The 22,155-nt window shown below is 37.1% G+C and overlaps 1 protein-coding gene across 1 annotated transcript; it reads right to left on the bottom strand.

The window, feature by feature from the left end:
- Positions 1-369: 369 nt before the first annotated feature.
- LOC110442458 (60 kDa SS-A/Ro ribonucleoprotein-like) lies at positions 370-22,139 on the bottom strand. The gene is made up of 9 exons (XM_021486078.1): positions 21,978-22,139; positions 21,117-21,647; positions 6,547-6,767; positions 4,876-5,027; positions 4,545-4,671; positions 3,736-4,008; positions 3,376-3,417; positions 2,981-3,153; positions 370-1,809 (listed from the first exon to the last, which is right to left on the bottom strand). The coding sequence occupies exons 2-9, from the start codon at positions 21,628-21,630 to the stop codon at positions 1,677-1,679; spliced, it is 1,635 nt and encodes a 544-aa protein (XP_021341753.1). The 5' UTR covers positions 21,631-21,647; positions 21,978-22,139; the 3' UTR covers positions 370-1,676.
- Positions 22,140-22,155: the final 16 nt, after the last annotated feature.

Here is a 22,155-nt window from a genome sequence, read left to right as displayed (position 1 = left end):
AAAAATGTTGGCAGTATAAAGAGGTTTTACTGTATGTTATTTGGACTCCGTGAAGGGAATATGAAAGATTATTGAGATTCTGATCCCCATCACCAATATAAATATACTACGTAGCTAAGCCCATAAAATAATTATGTTAATTTTATGTAAATTCTTCTATAGTGATGCACTAGTATTTATTCTCGGACAAAGTTAAACAGTATCACACAGCTTTGTAGACACCTCCCCTCAAACACAAATCACATGTTAAAATATTAAACCACAAACACTGTTAAAGCTGAACCCTTTGTTGGGGTTTAATTTTGTTGTTTATGTATCGGGACTAGTTTGTTATAGAAATATATTTATGGACAGTAACATAAAGTAATTGATATTTTATGTATTTAAATATTTGTTATTTTCTAAATCCATGAAAAATATGAAATAAAAAAAATCCCCAAACTAAATTTTATGACTTTACAGTTGACATCAGTCTCCATTGATTTGAGTCCTTTTCAACAGGGCTTTTATAACAATAGGAAATTAAATACAAAATACTTCATTTTTCTTTAAAAACTAACTTAAATCAATGTATTAAGTACACAGAGTATGCAGGTACCATATTAACGATACTATAATAATTATACCTTGATCTATCCTGTATTGTAGGGGAGATAACTCATCAGTTCTTGCCACAGATCAAGAGTTATCTCTTCTTGTTACATCCGAACATATTTGTGTAACTCACTATAAAGGAGAGATTCAGTCAAATTACTACTGTATAATGGTGTACAATCCTATTTCTTATACAATCCAACGATGGATAGGTATATTCTTCATCATCAACACAAGGAAATGACAATACTAAACAAGTGGCAGTTCAAAAATCTATGTACAGCAAAACCCACTTAACTCATCAAGTCACAGGGTCTGGGAAACAAACCTGAAGCTATTCGGTCGAAGAGCACTTGACTCATTTGAGTTCAAGTTGGACAGGTTACTGAATTTCATTAGGATAAGCCAGAAAAGGTATAATGATCATTTGTGTTTGATTTAGAAAATGTGCTTGAATCATCTTGATCCGAATTACAAAAGGTATTCAACTCATTTAAGCTCAAGTTATTTAAGTCATACTTGTTCGAGGTAACTGTGTTTTACTGGAGATCATGTATAAGAAGAGAAAATCCATATTTAATTTTACAAGTACCACATGTACATAGTTGATACTAATGCCCAACACAATCCAACCCAACATATCTATTACAAGATGCAAATCTTGAGAAACCTCAGCCTACCCAGCTAATCTTAACAAACCCCTGACTACCCAGATTTCACACGACGTTAGTCTTAACAAATCCTACAATATCCACACTTCTCAATGTGTTAACCTTACCAAAGCAGATCTTTTGTGACATTCAATACGTGATAAATCATTTTAAATTTAATATAATTTGAATTCATGGTGCAAAAATGAACTGACTCATATCCGACAAGTAGAATTAAATAACAAGTTGGATGGAAGTTTCTCTGAGCATAACTATATTGCTTACATTAATCTTAAAAGAAAATCCATTTCTGAACACAGTTTTTCATTTATAACGACTTAAGGACTGGGTATGGCAAATGCATTGCCGAAACTGGTAATGACAGCCTACATGGTTTATGGTTATGAAATAAACATTAATTGTATTCACACATCAATAAGTGTCCATCACAAATTTGTGTATCACGTTAGGGACGGTCAAATCAAAACCTGCGATGTCCAGCATCCCTCTGTCGTCCTGCTCTGCCACCCTCATTGTGGCATTGGTGAAGCCGCATGTCACCATTCTGTGGGGAGAGAAGTAATATGTTAAGTTTGTATCACAAGAAAATGATTTCATATCAATATGTATTTATGTTCCTTTCACTTGCCTTACATGAAGCTACCCAAGTCCCATTCTACAAATGAGGTGTTCTCATTCAATTCAAAGCTTTGCTCTAGCCTATGAAAACCTTGATGAAAATGCATGTGTGGTTCTGATTTAAGATAACAATACTAACAAGAGGTCCAGTGGACCTGTATCGCTCACCTGGTTTTATATTTAAGTCATTACAACTGAATGCATTAGTACATCTTTATATGAAATTTCCTCAAAACCAGACAAGATCTATGTTCTAACCCAACTGGGACCATAATATCTGACTTTCAACTAATCAGAGGCCCCCATTGTGTTGCCATGTTAACAGATTTTGAAATAAGTAATATGTCATATTACTGGGTGTAATTAGACAATACTTTAATTTTCATTCAAGTATAAGCTTTTATAAACCTAGAAACCAATTTTTAACAATTTATGAAAACAACACCATAGAATAGGATAATCTAGCTGTACCATTTCTTAGGACCGCAGGGGTCAAATCAACCTCATTTATTTTAGAAATGATTGCCCTATTCTAGTGATGCTTCAGACTGAATTTGGTTGAAATCCTCTCTGGCGTTTAGGAGGAGATGCATTTTAATGCAAGTTTAGCTAAGTTCCCCTTCAGGACCCCGCCCACATGGCCTCAGGGGTCAAACCAACCTCATTTATTTAAGAAATGATTGCCCTATTCTAGTGATGCTTCAGACTGAATTTGGTTGAAATCCTCTCTGGCGTTTAGGAGGAGATGCGTATTAATGCAAATTTAGCTAAGTTCCCCTTCAGGACCCCGCCCACATGGCCTCAGGGGTCAAACCAACCTCATTTATTTAAGAAATGATTGCCCTATTCTAGTGATGCTTCAGACTGAATTTGGTTGAAATCCTCTCTGACGTTTAGGAGGAGATGCGTTTTAAGGCAAATTTAGCTAAGTTCCCCTTCAGGGCCCCGCCCCTCTGGTCTCAGGGTCAAACCAACCTCATTTATTTAAGAAATGATTTCCCTTCCCTAGTGATGCTTCAGACTAAATTTGGTTGAAATTTTCTCTGGTGTTCACTGCTGAGGGGAGGTCCCTATACACAGATGGTCTTTACACCTACTTTGTATTGGGCATGTCCATGTCTTTCCTGTACTGTAGAAGAGCATCGTGGGGTGGGACCTTTCCTGTAGACTTATCCCGATTGTCCGTCAGGAACAGGAATACATCCACAGCCTTCTTGTTCTCCCTCGCCCATTTGATTGGTGCTGCAATGTCACATGGTGGAGGAGGCGCCTACAGAAGAATGGACAACGTATATTTAGCATTTGTTGTGCACATTCTATACACTGGTCATATAAGTATGAAATTTTGTGCATTTAGGTAGTTGATTTTTTACTGATATGCATAAAGCTTCTTGAATATTTCACTGATGAAATAGTGTTCCATTCACCCCTTTCACAAGTGAATTTTACTTGTGTTCTTGATCTTAGGATAAAAACATAACCCAATATTTACCCCTCTAAACACTGGTTCATCATTCTTTGGCTTGTCTTCTTCCTACAAACACAATGGAATTTCATCACAGTTAACATTACTTTTTTTCTTACAATTTCAAATTGGACCAACAGGAAACACATAGTGATGAAGAAAAACTTATAAATATACTGATTAACATTCAATTGTTTTAGGGATATCTGGGAATAAGAACAATTTTCGGGTCAATTTTACGTTATAAGCTTTACTTTTTATTTATCCGAATTCAATTTTAGCTACCTTTTGAGGATAGCCTAAACAAAAGTTAGCCCTGAAATATTTCAGAATCTGTGTGCATTTAAATATTCTAAAGTTTTCTTTAACCAAGCATATGTTACCCACTGGTTCTGGGAGGTTGTCTGCAATGATGATTTGTGTGGCGAGTTCATCACAGATGTCAGCCAGCTTTGACTCGGCGCTGACAGGAAGAGAAGTGACACTACGGGTGAAATAGACAACATCAACCTTCTCCTCGCTCTTTAAGGTTATTGACGTCATGGCGGCAGCAGCAATGATGTTTGAGAGGACTTGTGTGCCCCGTACTGTTAGCTTCCCCTTACTCACACCTACACGTACTGCCACCAGGTAGCGCTTTTTGGTCGCCTCCATATTGTTCTGTGTAAAAGACAATATGAGAATGCCATAGTTTCAAATGGAGAATAAATGGCTCTTAAACAAATATAATATTTATTCTATTAATAGTAACAGTGACCTTGACTTTGGATCTATGACCCTATGCATATCAGTAGAAAAACTCCAGCAAGTATCTTTTTTTTTAATTAATAGAAACAGTTAACTTTGCCTAAGACTGATGACATGGTAACAAATTTTAATAAAGTTTTTTTTTTGTACCAAATACCTTCTGAAGTTTTATCCATATCTAAGAAATATGCAAACAGTAGAGCAATGACAAAAAAACTCTTTTATTAGTAACAATCAACTTGATTTTAGATGCATCTGGCAAGGAAAACTCAAGGGACATAACATATGGGTGCTTAAATTTGACACTAAGTTTAGTTCTTTTTGTTGATTTGCAGGGTATATGATACATGGACTATCTGTGAGCTGCAATACCTACATGTACAACACATGAAGCCTGACTGCTGATCAGGCGGTAAGCTTCATGTAAGGACAGTTTCACATAACTGTACCTTAATTGTGGAATCAAAGGCTAAGTCCAGGCCACGAACCACCTCCTCATTGCGCGACCACCTGGGCTTGCCTCCCTTGCCTTGCTCGTAGATTCTGGAGGCCAGCAGGACAGACAATGGCTCCACCCTGTCCGCAAACAAAAATGTTTTGAAATAAATATAATTTGATGAAATGCATTTGTTATTACATTACATAAAACTTGTGAAATATAAGATTTTACAGTGAAAATGAAGTTGGTATTTTTCTTCTCGGATAATCTACATTTCAAGAGTTTACCAGTATGTCTCAAAACAAATCTCACAACAAGAAATTTAAATATAGCAGAATTACCTCCCTTCCTTGAGGCGAGCTACATCTTGTAGTTTTTCCACCAAAACTTTACTGGTGTCACATGACGCTTCCAACAGCCCAACAGCTGCCAATTTACCGAAGTACTGTAGCAGAGTTGTCATAGGAATGACATTGATCAGGGCCCGCCAAACCTGTCAACAACATTTATTTATTACGTATCTCATCATACCGGCATGAAATTGAAAAAAGGCTGTTCAATCCTTAAATTTACATTCTGAATTTTTAGTTATTATTGACCTGAAATTTTCTATAATTGAAGTGTCAGTGTTGTCAGTACAAACAAGATTTCTGGATTGCCCTTACATCACCAAAATGTTTACTTCTACCATTGTCTCATGTTATTCGAGGCAGGAGGAGAATGTTCAAAATGATGTCGATCAAATTGCAATCATAACTCTATGAATGCAATTTCTTATGGTAATGCTTACAGAGGAACTCGCAGTGGAAATGTAAATGTCAGGAAGTATATCATAGGCCCTTTATTGGACAAGAAAGCTTAACAGTGTAAAGATCTAAGTTTTTGACGATGATATATGAGTCAGACTGCACAACTTGTCTGAATCCTGTATTATCCAGACCTTGATCAGAGAGTTGATCCCTGTGTATAGTTTCTGTGTTAATTGAACTGATGTTAATACTACCCTGGTAGTTCACCAAGCTTTATATTCCAGTCATGTTTATCGAGTTAGATTTGACAGCAGTTGAAAATCAGAAAAGGAATTTCACAGAAAAAAACCCATTTCATATTCTATAAAAACTGCAAGGTTTTCAAGAAGATCAATCTATTTTCATATAATTGCAAAAATGACCCATCCGATAATAATCTAAAACAAGAGGCCCATGGGCCTTAACGGTCACCTGCGGTCTACAGTATTGATTTTTGTTGTTGAAACATGAAGATAATGATGTCAATCATCCCAACCAATTTGAGTAAAAAATAGTTAAGTATAACGTTAAGCTTGTTTTGTCAGGACCATGATTTGATCATTCCTAGACCCAGTTTCAGTTAAATCGGCCTATTAGAACTTGATTTTAGTTTGAAATAGTGTTTTTTTCAAAATGGCCGCCATATTAGATTTCTGATCGACCAGCAAAATAACAACACTTTGTCAAATTGTCAGGACCATGAATAGATCATTCCTTCCAAGTTTCAGTTAAATCGGCCCTGTAGAACTCGACTTTAAGTTTGAAAGAGTTTTTCCAAATGGTGGCCATATTGGATTTCTGATCGACCCGAAAAATAACAACACTTTGTCAGGACGCATGAGTCGATCATTCCTACTAAGTTTCAAATAAATCATCCCAGTAGAACTTGACTTTAAGTTTGAAAGAGTTTTTCAAAATGGTGGCCTTATTGGATTTCTGATCAACCCGAAAAATAACAACACTTTGTCAGGACCAGGAGTCGATCATTCTTATAAGTTTTTTCAAAATGGCGGCCATGGTGGCCATACTTGAATTTTGATTGACCCGAAAAATCACAATGCTTGGTCAGGGAGATGTCAGTAACATTCCCATAAAGTATCAATGAAATCCCTTTGACAGTATTTCAGCTTAAGTTGAAAATGTTAAATGTTAACGGACGACGCACAATGACGGACGAAGACAGAAAGCAAAATGATACTGAAGTTCCTTATATCAGGAAATTACCTCTTTAGAGTTAAGAAGTTTGGTTGGTATACTCTCCAAACCAAAGCTGTGTTTTTCTACCAGGCACGCCACCTGGTGGTCATCTGTAGAGTGTTTGAGGGTATCCACGGTAACTAGGTAATCCAGGACCTTCCGTACATCTTCTGAGGCTCCTTCCTTGTCAAACTCCTTCTTAGCCTCCTCAATCCCTTTCACCAGATACTTGAAGATAAGGCAAGTAGCTGAAAAATAGCAAATTCAAAATAGACAGATCAGAATATTGTGAAATTTGGAAATTGATTATAAATTCATGGTCTGTAAGACAGGGAAACCTTCTTGCTTTTAAATTTATATCACAATATACATAGTTTTAGAGGGTATTTTTGTTACTACCTTACTAACAGTGTTTAACATAAATATAATGTTACTAAAATTCAACATTTTATTCAAAACAAATTCTATATCTATATCAAGGCAGAGTGGCCTATTTAGCATCATCATGTGTGCTTTACCTATTTTTATGCCCTGAGCCATTTTATATGTGTGCGGCTGGGCTGGAGATAATGATACATATAATGGTCCCCCATGTCTCTCCTGTCCCGTCAAGATAATGTCATGTCTTTAGCAAATTCATTTCTTGATGGATTTTGGTCAAAATTTATACAAAGTTAGGTCAAGTAATAGAATACTTTGGATGAGTTCATGTTTCAGACTGCAAAAGTCAAAGCCAAGGTCACTGTTGCTATTTATAGTTCAACCACAGGACCAAGATTCATGCATACTTGCCAACTCTACCTATTTAGGAGAGACTCCCAATTTTGGAACCTTAAATTTAGCATTTTCAAGCAGTGAATTTGCTTAACTATATTCTAAGATCTAATGATTTCATCTGAAAGAACAACTCAAAGGATGTAATTTTAAAGGGTTTAATTGTTTTAATTGCGTTTTAAATTTGATCATGCAGAATCTCCACCCTGGAAATTTCAAAAAGTTGGCAAGTATGTTCATGTCTTACAGATGTTTTCTAGATTTTTTAATTTCTTTTGTTGTTTTGCTTCAATATTAACTCATTCAACCCTAAAGACACATTTGAACTCTTCCAATTCAAAGGTTGGAATAGTTTATTATTAAATTTCAGGGGTGAATAAAATAAGATGGTGGCAATATTGGATTTTTGAACATTAATCATTAACAATAACAACCCATGATCAGGGCAATGATGGGAATGTTTACAACTGCTTCAATACAAATTCAGTGGAACTTCAAAATTAGCTGAAAATGTCACTGCAAATTTGATGACAGGACTACCATCTTGACTATCGTATCAAACCGAAAAAGATCAACACAAGTGTAGGACTATATGAAGATTATATATGTACACAAAGTTTGGTTAGAATTTGCCTAAAAGTTCAGAAGAGGTTGAAAATGTCTCAGCCAATCAGAGGCCTGGACAGCTATCTTTGATTCTGAATTGACCAGAAATATTATAAAACTTGATTAGAGCTGTGACAAGAGGGTATATACAAAGTTTTGTCAGAATTGGCTCAACGTAGGTTGATAAGAAATTAAAATGTTTCAGCCAATCAGAGGCCAGGATGCCCATCTTGTTTTTAAGACAGCCTAAAACTAAAAAAAATGTCAGAGCTATGAGATAATCATATGCAATAGGTTTTGGTGTGTTGAAAACTTAAAAGCAGCAAATAATGACCAGCCCCATTTTTTATAAATCCCTTACCTGGTAATGGGTCTCAAGTCAACTTTGATACTCATTATTTTCCCCTAAATCAAACGTAACCTCATGTTTATTTTTGCCTTGCCAAAAGCAAAATGAACTTGATTGAGTTCACATTCATAGAATTATGAATTTAACGTATGTCAATGTGATTCTTTCATTCATATACACAAAACAATTTTTTTTATAATGTAAATACAGGGAGTTTATGGGCTTCAGGAATCCCCATTGCCCTGGAAAAAATTCATTCTTAGCAAGCAATGTAATAGAATAAAAACACAGCTGATGAAGAAACTTTCACTATCTTTATTTCTGAAGTGGAGGCACATTTCGTACTACACCACAACTCTGATTCACCAGTACGAGGTACCCCTCCCTCTATGCTCATCTTCCTAAGTGGAGTTTGCTGTGGCCCCATCTAACTATAACCATATGCTGGATAACTCGCTCTATAACCTCACAACATCTTAGCAGAGAAGATTCTAGTGTTTTTCTTCTTTAGAGATTCTGATTCTGAGATTTTTTTTAACATGTCTTTCCTACACTTAACTCCCAGGAATGCAACACGCATGTGGTAATTCCATTGCTAAAGAGAAGTCAATACAAGCAACAGTGCTTACCGATGTGCTGTCAAAATGTGTTAACCAGTAAAATGAGAAATAATTGAAAATAGTGTATCCAATCAGAGGCCAAGGTGGAATATTATCTCATATGCATCCAATCAGAGTCCAGAAGGGCCATATGATATCATATCATGCCAGGTCAGTCAATTAGGTGTCTATCTTTTATGCAGTCAGTAATAAATTGTTTTATGTTCTTTTATGTAGTCAGTAATATGTTATATATCCAGCCAAGCTAGGTCAATCTTACATAACAGATATGTATAAAGGGAAGAGGCCTAGAGGGATATGGTTTCTAGCCAGGTCAGGGTATCGATGTTATATACCAGTGACCGATGATGTGGCTATGTTACCCTATAATGGGAAATTTTTGCCTTGTCAAACTTTCGCCATACTCAGGTAAAATCCACGTTCTCCCAGTGTTAATTTTGCCTTTCACATTTTTAAAATTAATATGTTAATTATGTTGTTTACAAATGTTTCACTGTAACAATAATTTGCCTTCATTATGAAGGGCAACAAAAGGAGAAAGTTAACACTGAGGCATAAATTTCAGTTCACATTACATCATATGATATTGGAGGTTTAGCTAGGGGGGGCCATGTTATATCACCACCAGCCAGGTAAGGGTGTTCATCTTACATCATGTATCAGAGGCCTTCAGGTCACAGGACTAGGACAGTCATCTTATTACTGATCCAGTATATATACATGAGTGACATCAAAACTGACAGTACATGTTAGGGACCACTGCAGTACTCTAGTGCTGTACCAGTCAATCATAATGTAATCATTACATATTTGTTGCTGGCATTGCAGTGACCAATCTTTTGACTGTTGCTGAATATAGCACCTTCTACATGTAAGAGCTCAGTACACAACCTGTTGGTGGTACAATGTATACATCTACATGTAAGTACATCAACTGCTGGTTCATCCCTTGGTGGTGATATTAACAGTACATCACATCTCCCAGGGTGTGACAATATAAACTGCTGAGTCATCCCTTGGTGGTGATATTAACAGTACATCACATCTCCCGGGATGTGACAGTATAAACTGCTGAGTCATCTCCTGATGGTGATATTAACAGTACATCACATCTCTCGGGATGTGACAGGATAAACTGCTGAGTCATCCCTTGATGGTGATATTAACAGTACATCACATCGCCCGGGATGTGACAGTATAAACTGGTGATATTAACAGTACGTCACATCTCTCTGGATGTGACAGTATAAACTGCTGAGTCATCTCCTGATGGTGATATTAACAGTACATCACATCTCTCGGGATGTGACAGGATAAACTGCTGAGTCATCCCTTGATGGTGATATTAACAGTACGTCACATAGCCCGGGATGTGACAGTATAAACTGGTGATATTAACAGTACGTCACATCTCTCGGGATGTGACAGTATAAGCTGCTGAGTCATCCCTTGGGGGTGATATTAACAGTACATCACATCTCCCAGGGTGTGACAATATAAACTGCTGAGTCATCCCTTGGGGGTGATATTAACAGTACATCACATCTCCCAGAGTGTGACAATATAAACTACTGAGTCATCCCTTGGTGGTGATATTAACAGTACATCACATCTCCCAGGGTGTGACAATATAAACTGCTGAGTCATCCCTTGGTGGTGATATAAACAGTACATCACATCTCCCGGGATGTGACAGTATAATCTGCTGAGTCATCTCTTGATGGTGATATTAACAGTACACCACATCTCTCGGGATGTGACAGTATAAACTGCTGAGTCATCTCCTGATGGTGATATTAACAGTACATCACATCTCTCGGGATGTGACAGGATAAACTGCTGAGTCATCCCTTGATGGTGATGTTAACAGTACATCACATCTCCCGGGATGTGACAGTATAAACTCCTGAGTCATCCCTTGATGGTGATATTAACAGTACATCACATCGCCCGGGATGAGACAGTATAAACTGCTGAGTCATCTCTTGGTGGTGATATTAACAGTACATAACATCTCTTGGGATGTGACAGTATAAACTGCTGAGTCATCCCGTGATGGTGATATTAACAGTACGTCACATCGCCCGGGATGTGCCAGTATAAACTGCTGAGTCATCTCTTGGTGGTGATATTAACAGTACATAACATCTCTTGGGATGTGACAGTATAAACTGCTGAGTCATCTCTTGGTGGTGATATTAACAGTACATAACATCTCTTGGGATGTGACAGTATAAACTGCTGAGTTATCCCTTGATGGTGATATTAACAGTACGTCACATCGCCCGGGATGTGCCAGTATAAACTGCTGAGTCATCTCTTGGTGGTGATATTAACAGTACATAACATCTCTTGGGATGTGACAGTATAAACTGCTGAGTTATCCCTTGATGGTGATATTAACAGTACGTCACATCGCCCGGGATGGGACAGTCTAAACTGGTGATATTAACAGTCCGTCACATCTCTCGGGATGTGACAGTATAAACTGCTGAGTCATCCCTTGGTGGTGATATTAAGAGTACATCACATCTCCAAGGCTGTGACAGTATAAACTGCTGAGTCACATGTATACCTTGGCAATGATATATGGGGCAAAGAAGTAATTCCAACAGTGTGGACAAGTTTAAGTTGTCAAATTTTCGGAGCAATCCGCTCCTTTTTCAAGACACAGTGAAACAGAACAGTTACATGTACATATACATCATATTACAAGAAGATAGAATTGATCTTCTATACATGTACACATCACATTTCCCAGTGTGTGACAGAATAAAGTTGCTGAGTCATCCCTTGGTGGAGATATTACAGTACATCACATCTCCCAGGGTGTGATGGTTAAAACCATTGTTTCATCCCGTGTTGGTGATATAACATACAATGTTTATGTAGTACATCAGTATATATACCAGGGTATGTATTGTCTATCCCCCAGGATTATATAATCCTGCTGATTCTGCAGTTAAGGTTTATGTCAAGAGTTTTGTATTTAATAAAGATCTTTTAGAGGAAAATACACATTATATTGAACTAGTCTTACACAAATATCAATTCCTAACAATTATACAAATTGGGAAAAAATGTGAGAAACATAACAATTTGGTTCAGTATGTTCTTGAGAAATGACTGGGTTTTTATCATTTTATCATTTTTTATCATACAGAACTGACATCTCACACTTGAATGCCAAGAATGTATAACATTGAAGATTAGAAATCAACAACGGCTTTAACCTCAAACATTATTTTCTGGTAAGCAATGATTTTTGAAGTACAGATATATCCTGGACCTGTGCTATTCCCTTGGGAATCACAAGAATAATTCTCTACTATTGGCACTCATCAACATTCTAAAAATTATTTTCTGGACTTTCCTGCAAATAATCTTACAAGAATCACAGGGATTTTGATTTCTGTCCAACACATACATATATCAAGCACAGTGTGATAGGGATATAATTGAGAACACGCCTCACTGACGACAAGTGAACAGCTGGTTACGGAGGGGTTAATGCTGAGATAAACAGGTTACATCACTAGAATGTGTGTATTGTGGAAAAGGTTGTGTGGAATATTCAATACGAAGATAAAACACAGCATTCCTATTAATGGTCACACAACATTATCATTTCACTAGCTGATGTTGTACACCTGTTTATCTCAAGTACAAACATCATATACCTGATAACATTTCCCAAAACTAACTAATACATTTCACTTATCTTAACATTTTGTTAAGCCTATAGTTTTTTTTCAATCTTCCATACACAATATAGGCTTGGCAGTTATTGTGTTAATAGAAATGTAAATCACATCAGACTCCTCATAGATAATATTTGTACATAAATATATTGTTACATGTATGTTTAACACTGCTTCAAATATCAACGATCCAGGCATTTTGATCACCAAATGTCTTATAATTAGCATAGAGAAAGGCCCATATAGTTTTTTTATATTGTGCTTTCATTGTTTAAACAGTCATTGAAGGCTCAATGTGTTACACTGTCAAATACAGGGTAACTACCTGGAATTTACTCTCTTCTGGAATTCTTCTGGTGTTATCTCACAAACAAGATACAAATTACACAAGTTATCTCCACTTGCTTCCCTACTCCACTTTGGTAGTAAAACCTTACACCTTCCAGTTGTTTTAAAAACAAGAAACAAATTATATGAGTTATCTGCCCCGTCTACCTTTCACCATCCAACATATTTATAGCATAACCCAAAATTTACACCATCCTATCGTCTCAAAAACAAGAAACAAATGTTGATGGATTATCTCCCCTTGCTCCCACATTATACATAACATTAAACCTTACACGTTCAGTGCATAATTCTGGCGACATATGAAATGTGACATATTGTGTGAGTTAGCTCCATTTGCAACAGAACAAGGCTCTCCACATATTTTAATAACTTTTGATGATTTACCTCCCCTTGCCTTCTTAATCAATCCCTTATAATATAATATTGAACCTTACACCCTCCGGGCATACGTCTGGCATATCACACAAACATGAGACAAATCGTGTGAGTTAACTCCCTTTTCAACTGGACAAGGTTCTTCACACCTAAACCTCTGAAGAGTTTTATGTATCCCAGTATAACAAAATTGGCCTGCAAATTAAATATATCTGGTTTCCCACGTACACTGACTGTGCTGACCAGACTAATCACCGTTCACATTTCAGTTATTTACTATCTCCAGGAACTTACCACAAACTAGTTAAACATCAAGAATGAGGTACACATATAGTTGATATTATCAGAGTTCCTTATATTGACTAGTACTAGTTGAACATTTTCTATCAATTGTACATTTAAGCAATGAACTGCTTCAGTTGACATTCATAGGCAATGTGAATGCAAACTGGAAAAAGCAAATTCAACATAAAGCACTAACATGGAAGTAGTTAAATACTGATATTTTTGGAAACATGTTAATCACAAAGATAATCTCATAAATCAACTTGTCAAAATTCAGCATTTAGTAAAATCAGTGCAAGCATTGTATATGTTTGTTCTCTGAATAGAATTAGAACAACCAGCTGTCATTACAATTATAATGTCTTATAATAATGATGGGACTTAATGTCAAGTCATGGCATATGCATTCATAGTTGATATGAATGTCATCTGAAAATGCCATATGATGGTAAATATCAAACTATAAATTGTCATTATGAGAACATAGTAATCCCTGGCTCTGGTTTAGTTCTGGGCCATTATAAGCTGTACATGTGTATAGCTCTTTCCAAGATGTTAATACCTCCCTGGGTTTTATGAAGTACATGTGTTTGACATACAAAGCCCCTGTTTCCGACACATCAGTACACTTGTATATTTATGTGTAGAATCAACTGTGCAATCTGCAGCACATTCTACAGTGTACAAAGCCTGTTCACAGCTGTAGTACAGTAGTGTAGCGAATCATCAGAGACTTCCAGATTGGCTAATTGTTCAGACCAACCATCATATATAAAGGTACAAAGGTTTTAGATGATAATAATTTTGTACACAAAATTTGTAAAAAGCCCTGTTCATTAAAATATGTATAAATTTATATACAATTTATCTTTTGCTATATCCTTTGTTCAATAGAGACATTCAAGATCAATTTGGGAATTCATTGCATTATTTGACTCGTACAATGCAGACTGATAGCCCCTTTTTATTTCATTTTTTATTGGTTAAAACAAATGTTTTCTAAAAATACAAATTGGGTTTCAGATACTTATATAACGAACCTTTTAGCATTTATGCATGTAAATTTCTAAATGGTGACCGGCTACATGCTTCATATGTTTACACGAAAGTAGTATATATATATATCTAACATTATCTTATGTATGGGACATCAAGGAAAACAAATATCACATATTGTCTACAAGGAAAATGTTGCTGCAGTTTAACATTCTGATTTAATGTTGTTGTCCACCTTGAGGGCAAATAAATTATCAACCTAATAAAAAGTGAGGACTGAATGTCTTATACCCTATGGTGTGGACTGAAGTACACACTCCTATGGTTGGGACTGTACGTAGTATACCTTCCTATGGTGTGGACAGTAGTATATCCTCCAATGGTGGAGAGAAGTATACCCTCCTATGGTGTGGACTGTAGAACAACCTCCTATGGTTGGGACTGTACGTAGTATACCTTCCTATGGTGTGGACAGTAGTATATCCTCCAATGGTGGAGAGAAGTATACCCTCCTATGGTGTGGACTGTAGAACAACCTCCTATGGTTGGGACTGTACGTAGTATACCTTCCTATGGTGTGGACAGTAGTATATCCTCCAATGGTGGAGAGAAGTATACCCTCCTATGGTGTGGACTGTAGAACAACCTCCTATGGTTGGGACTGTACGTAGTATACCTTCCTATGGTGTGGACAGTAGTATATCCTCCAATGGTGGAGAGAAGTATACCCTCCTATGGTGTGGACTGTAGAACAACCTCCTATGGTTGGGACTGTACGTAGTATACCTTCCTATGGTGTGGACAGTAGTATATCCTCCAATGGTGGAGAGAAGTATACCCTCCTATGGTGTGGACTGTAGAACAACCTCCTATGGTTGGGACTGTACGTAGTATACCTTCCTATGGTGTGGACAGTAGTATATCCTCCAATGGTGGAGAGAAGTATACCCTCCTATGGTGTGGACTGTAGAACAACCTCCTATGGTTGGGACTGTACGTAGTATACCTTCCTATGGTGTGGACAGTAGTATATCCTCCAATGGTGGAGAGAAGTATACCCTCCTATGGTGTGGACTGNGGACTGTAGTCCACCCTCCTATGGTGTGGACTGTAGTACAACCTCCTATGGTGATGACTGTAGTCCACCCTCCTATGGTGTGGACTGTAGTACAACCTCCTATGGTGATGACTGTAGTTCATCCTCCTATGGTGTGGACTAGTACTGTAGTCCACCCTCCTATGGTGTGGACTGTAGTACATCCTCCTATGGTGTGGACTGTAGTACACCCTCCTATGGTGTGGACTGTAGTTCACCCTCCTATGGTGATGACTGTAGGGCTACATTCGCGTATCCCGGTTGAAACGGTATGTGTGGCGCAGAAATTTTCCACGATAAACGAACACACTTGGACCGTGCTATAAGCAGAGCTAAAATCCATAGTTTCGGAGAATAAATAACAATATATCAAGAATATTATGCCCTTCTCTCATGCGTCCACTAAATTACATAACGTATCTTAAAAATTACATGTGACTTGACATTGTTTAAGAAAGAAATAATGCAAATTGGCAATAGTTAGCATTTTAGTTACGGTCAGGTACGTCTGGACCCCTCAATCTACACGTACCATTGTTTTCTTTACAGGTTCAACCGGTTCAACTGTTTCAACCAGATACGCGAATGTAGCCTAGAACACCTTCCTATGATATAGCCTTTAGTACACCGTCCTATGGTGTGGGACTAGTACTGTAGTACACCCTCCTATGGTGTGGACTGTAGTACACCCTCCTATGGTGTGGGACTAGTACTGTAGTCCACCCTCCTATGGTGTGGACTGTAGTACAACCTCCTATAGTGTGGACTGTAGTACATCCTCCTATGGTGTGGACTAGTACTGTAGTACACCCTCCTATTGTGTGAACTGTAGTACACCTTCCTATGATATAGACTTTAGTACACTCTCCTATGGTGTGGACTTTGGTACACCTTCCTATGATAAAACCTTTAGTACACTCTCCTATGGTGTGGACTAGTACTGTAGTACACCCTCCTATTGTGTGAACTGTAGTACACCTTCCTATGATATAGCCTTTAGTACACTCTCGTATGATAAAGACTTTAGTACACTCTCCTTTGGTGTGGACTGTAGTACACCTTCCTATGATAGACTTTAGTACACTCTCCTTTGGTGTGGACTGTAGTACACCTTCCTATGATATAGCCTTTAGTACACTCTCCTATGATAAAGACTTTAGTACACTCTCCTATGGTGTGGACTGTAGTACACCTTCCTATGATAGACTTTAGTACACTCTCCTTTGGTGTGGACTGAAGTACACCTTCCTATGATAAAGAATTTAGTACACCCTCCTATGGTGTGGACTGCGGTACACCTTCCTATGATAAAGACTTTAGTACTCCCACCTATGGTGTGGACTGCAGTACACCTTCCTATGATAGACTTTAGTACACCCTCCTATGGTGTAGACTGTAGTAAACCCTCCTATGGTGTGGACTGTAGTGCACCTTCCTATGATATAGCCTTTAGTACACTCTCCTATGGTGTGGACTAGTACTGTAGTACACCCTCCTATTGTATGAACTGTAGTACACCTTCCTATGATATAGACTTTAGTACACCCTCCTATGGTGTGGACTGCAGTACACCTTCCTATGATAGACTTTAGTACACCTCCCTATGATAAAGACTTTAGTACACTCTCCTATGGTGTGGACTGTAGTACACCTTCCTATGATAAAGACTTTAGTACCCCCTCCTATGGTGTGGACTGCAGTACCCCTTCCTATGATAAAGACTTTAGTACACCCTCCTATGGGGTGGACTGCAGTACACCTTCCTTTGATAAAGTCTTTAGTACACCCTCCTATGGTGTGGACTGCAGTACACCTTCCTTTGATAAAGACTTTAGTACACCCTCCTATGGTGTGGACTGTAGTACACCTTCCTATGATAGACTTTAGTATACCTTCCTATGATAAAGACTTTAGTACACTCTCCTATGGTGTGGACTGCAGTATACCTTCCTATGATATAGACTTTAGTACACTATCCTATGGTGTGGACTGCAGTACACCTTCCTATGATATAGACTTTAGTACACTCTCCTATGGTGTGGACTGCAGTACACCTCCTATGGTGTGGACTGTAGTACCTAACTGGCCCATATTGTAGGTATTCAGCTTTCACATAACATCTACACTACACTACCAGCCCCAGACAATTATGTTCACATTCATCTCATACCAATTGCATAAGTTTTTTACTTTTTACAACTCTAGCAGACAAAACAAGCAGAAAAGAACATTTGCAAGCCAGCAATAATTGGATGCTAACTTTCATTGTTTTGATTTCATTTCTTCTTCTTTTATTTCACCTACATACAGGTGCATAAAAACATTTTAGGACTCAATAAATAAATAAAAACATTAATGGATTATTTTCATATAAAATGTATATATTTCAAGCTAACTAGTTTGCCTCTTTAGTTAATATTATCTTGATGAAAAAATTACTGACTCTTTACCTTTATATTTAACCCTTTCACCAGTACTGTAGACCATAATAGACTCATCCAGGTCAACGCATGGTAGAGTCTACTAAAGTTACATAGGGGTGAAAGGGTTAAAATGTAAATATTATTTTTAACCCAGAAGAGTTGCAAAAGAGGTGATCAGGTGCTAGTAAGAAGGATTTGTCATTTGCAAGTGAGTACAAGTTCAAGCAGTTATGATGTCAATTGTCCAGAACATGTTCCACTTGTTTTTTCTCTCTTATTTCTAGTCCTCTACTTTCATTTTGTGAGGGAAGCAGAGTGGATGTATTTGTCTTGAAATGGTATTTGCTGACATTCATATCACTGAACAAATTCTCATGTCATTCATAACAAATGTGCACTGAAGGGCACTTATACCTGTAGGAACATATATAGCCGCTAACTAGAACACTGACAGGTCACCAAAAACTTCATTGTGATACCCATAGATATCATCCATAAACAGCAAAAGGAGTCACAGCAATCATGTTGGCTTTTGAAATAAAAATGTATAATTTCCTTAAGTTCTGCTTAACAGTTTTTAAGAAAAGTGGTCAAAACCTCCACAGCAGAACAAAGTGGAAGAAATCAAAATATTAAGTTTAAATTGTACAAGCAGCCATTACAGAGCCCCCAAACTACTCTAACAGAAGTCAGACTAGATTTCACTGATGAACTTTAATACAAAATTCTACATATCAAATTGGAGAGAAATCATACAATATTTAATAATAATATAATTTCCAACAAATCAGAAGGTTCCATTTAGTTTTCATCGTCATCAAATGTCATGACAAAAACACTCACATATACCAAATATGATTTAAATCAGAAAACATCTAAAAAAACAATCAATCAGGTGTCCATCTTATCCAATATAGTAAAATGGAAGTTGTATCAGTGCTACAGTGCCACAGTGCCATTAATTGCACACTTGCATTGCAAATTTTATTGAAATCGGACAATAATTTCATATAAATTTCTACCAATCAGAAGCTATAGTTAAGGGCAGATACCTGTTCCAAAAACCTAAATGCCGAACTGGAAGTCATTGTAGATTTTGGAGTGCCATATGCATATATACATGTTTTACATCCATACATGCCAAATTTGACTAAAATTTGATGCATCTAATTCTTATTTCCGATTAATCAGAAGCAAGTTTCTGGAGCCAGAGTGTATTGGTCTGCAGATCTCAGCTATGTTCTGGATGTATGGTATATATAGAGAGGGGTCTGAAAGCTTTATAAAGCTGACAGTGCAAGGTTAAAAAGCATTCGACTGAGATTTCTTTTTTAAAATGTAATTTTTTTTCAGGTTTTGAGATCTTTCCCAGTGTCACTGGTGAAGAAGCAGCGAAATTTTAAAATGTACTTGCTTGGTAGCGAGTACGGGTCTCGCTGGGTATCCCCCCCCCCAAAAAAAACAAAACAGCCCTGAAAGAAACAAACACACATGTACAATGTCCATGAAACAGTTGTGTTTTGTTAGACCATCCACAGTGACCTGCATGGTTTGGCTTTTACTAGACAAAATTGTCCAGCCATCTCATAAATATAATCCAACAATATTTGCTGTGAAAACAAGTGGCTGGATTATCAAGACTCTTTTGTAAAATATAGATAAACAAGAGGCCCAGAGAGCCTGTATCGCTCACCTGTTTCTTTTGTTACATGCAACACTTAAGACCATTTGGTAACTAGAACACAAGACATTCTAACATCTCTTAAACGGTTCTGAAGATATTTTTGTTTGAAACTTGAAATTTTAATTTTAAAGCTTTTAACCCATATTGACCTTGGACTCTCGACTTGCACTTAAAGTTGACCTTTGACCTCATTACTGTAATGAGAAAACAATTCACACAGCTGATCTACATAACATACCCAAGTATCATGACTCTAGTCCAAATTAAATGGTTCTTAGGATATTAGGAATTTTTTAACATATTTGATTTCACATCTTGAATCCGATCCTGCGGGCACACAAGTGTTGCGAAAAAAGTGTTGCGAAAAAAGTGCCCGCGGGACGGGATTCAAGATGTGAAATTTATTGACATTTGATTATTTTTACGAGTTTGAACAGAGAAACAGTTATTCTTACGTATACAGACAAAATGTATTTTATTATATGAAATACAGATATTTACACCTTCGTGCCAGTTTTTTCATAAGAAGTTTAAAACGATTGTATTTTTCAGCTGTACCCTTTCAACAATAACCATTAAAATTTAGTGTAGTCTTCATTTAAACTTATAGGTACTTAGGGACCCCAACATTAAATCGATCAGTCACACGAACATATAACGGACCCAGAGTAGAACCACGTCCACGTCCGTAAGGTCTGGCCATGGTAACATGCTCGTTTCAAGAGTGTGGCTGAGAGTTCTACAATATAATCCGGTCTAACTGTGTTCACCTATGGGAAGCCCTACCTACGTACACATATGTGACACGGCGTATAGCTTCCTAAAATCGTAAAATTAAATTCACGATAACTCAATCATTTTTTAACAAATCTACCTGAAGTTTGGTATAAAGGTGTGTATCATAGTTACATGAATAACATATCTTCTGATGTTGCTTACATTATAGGTTAATATTGGAGATATTGTCTGAAGACGCTTTACGATCGGTAGTGTTCTATTCACACACGTATGCCACACCGCCGATCATAATAATAAATTAATCATAACTTGATCATGTTTTCAAATATCGAGCTGAAATTTAGAATATATATATCAATAAAAGTCTAACTAATAACATATCCTCTGATGTCGCTTACTTAATTAAATTCATCATAACTCAGTCAATTTTTCAAATATCAAATTGAAATTTGGTACAGAGGTGTATTATTGTCATATTAACAACATATCTTCTAATGACGCTTACTTTATTCAGCATTTTTGAAGATTTTGTCTGGCGACACTTGTTGTCGATTGAAGACGCTTTTATGTGAGACCCGTCTGCTCTATTTATGACTTACCTTCACTAGCCCCTTTTATATGTCCGAGTCGTAATACATCCCTATGGGTCCAGCCACAGTAGCTGATCTGGCGTGTAACACTCTTTGCCAAATCCAGTGGTGTTTGTTGATTATACCATTGGCTGACCGCATGTTTTAGGGATCTACCCCATCCTCTAGTATTTTCTGTCAACTTTTTTTGGTAACTTAAAAACTGAAATAATTCCCTTGGGGAGTTGCATATCTTGAGGAACGTTTGATATGCTTGTTGTTTAATGTCTTTATCTGTAGATTTTGCACATAGTGCCACAGTGAACAGCAATGTATCTTTTTTCACCGAAGTTTTCTCTGTGTGACATTTTAAAACCTCTGTCAATACTTCTTTCCCTTTGTGGTCATTGAGCAACTCTGTTAAAAATGGGGTGTTTTCTGTTGTGCAACAATTTCCAATAACTTTATACACTGCACCATCAGTGCATAAATGAAGAAATCTTTTGAATGCATCAAAGCTGCACATTTCTGGCGGCGAAGCCATAGTTACCAATCTCCCTCCTGGAATGAAAGATCAGCAAATTTAGCTTAACATAATGTACTAGTTACTTGATTATAACTGCATATTATTGCACTATAAACCGCATAAATAATCGCAATTAACTAAACAGATACGGTTTACAGATACTTGCAAGTGTTGTCAAATAAGTGCTTTTCAGTGCACTATGTGTCATACTATGAACCGTCGTTAAAAGCAGTTATTTCAATAAGCATGTGTATCCCCCTGCCCCGATACACACTGACAATAATCAGATATCTGCAGATCTGTGCTGTCTACTTCAAAAAGATAATGATTATTTGCAAATGAGAGCAAGTAAAACAACGCTTCACCTGTGTATGATTAAATATGCAGTCGTCGATAATGATATTACTACTTCCAGGTACGTTAGACAGTGGAATGGGAGAAATATTTCTGGAATTTACAACATGCTCATCTCAGTTCATGCTCATCGACGACGGGGCGAACTTCCGATGTGATCTACGTCACTAGTATGGCTATGTCGCTTAC

Source organism: Mizuhopecten yessoensis, unplaced genomic scaffold (genome assembly GCF_002113885.1).
Source record: "Mizuhopecten yessoensis strain PY_sf001 unplaced genomic scaffold, ASM211388v2 scaffold716269, whole genome shotgun sequence".
In the NCBI taxonomy this organism is placed as follows: domain Eukaryota; kingdom Metazoa; phylum Mollusca; class Bivalvia; order Pectinida; family Pectinidae; genus Mizuhopecten; species Mizuhopecten yessoensis.
The sequence above is the reverse complement of the archived record's forward strand: the minus strand, read 5'-3'. Positions and strand labels throughout refer to the sequence as shown.

What these genes read in the sequence shown, in the direction of transcription:
- LOC110442458 (XM_021486078.1), bottom strand. Translation starts at nt 21,630, where the DNA reads ATGGCTTCGCCGCCAGAAATGTGCAGCTTTGATGCATTCAAAAGATTT. An exon ending in TATAAAAGGGGCTAGTGAAG is followed by an intron (nt 6,768 to 21,116) that starts GTAAGTCATAAA and finishes GCTATTTTTCAG; the next exon opens with CTACTTGCCTTATCTTCAAG. An exon ending in CAGACAACCTCCCAGAACCA is followed by an intron (nt 3,418 to 3,735) that starts GTGGGTAACATA and finishes TTGTGTTTGTAG; the next exon opens with GAAGAAGACAAGCCAAAGAA.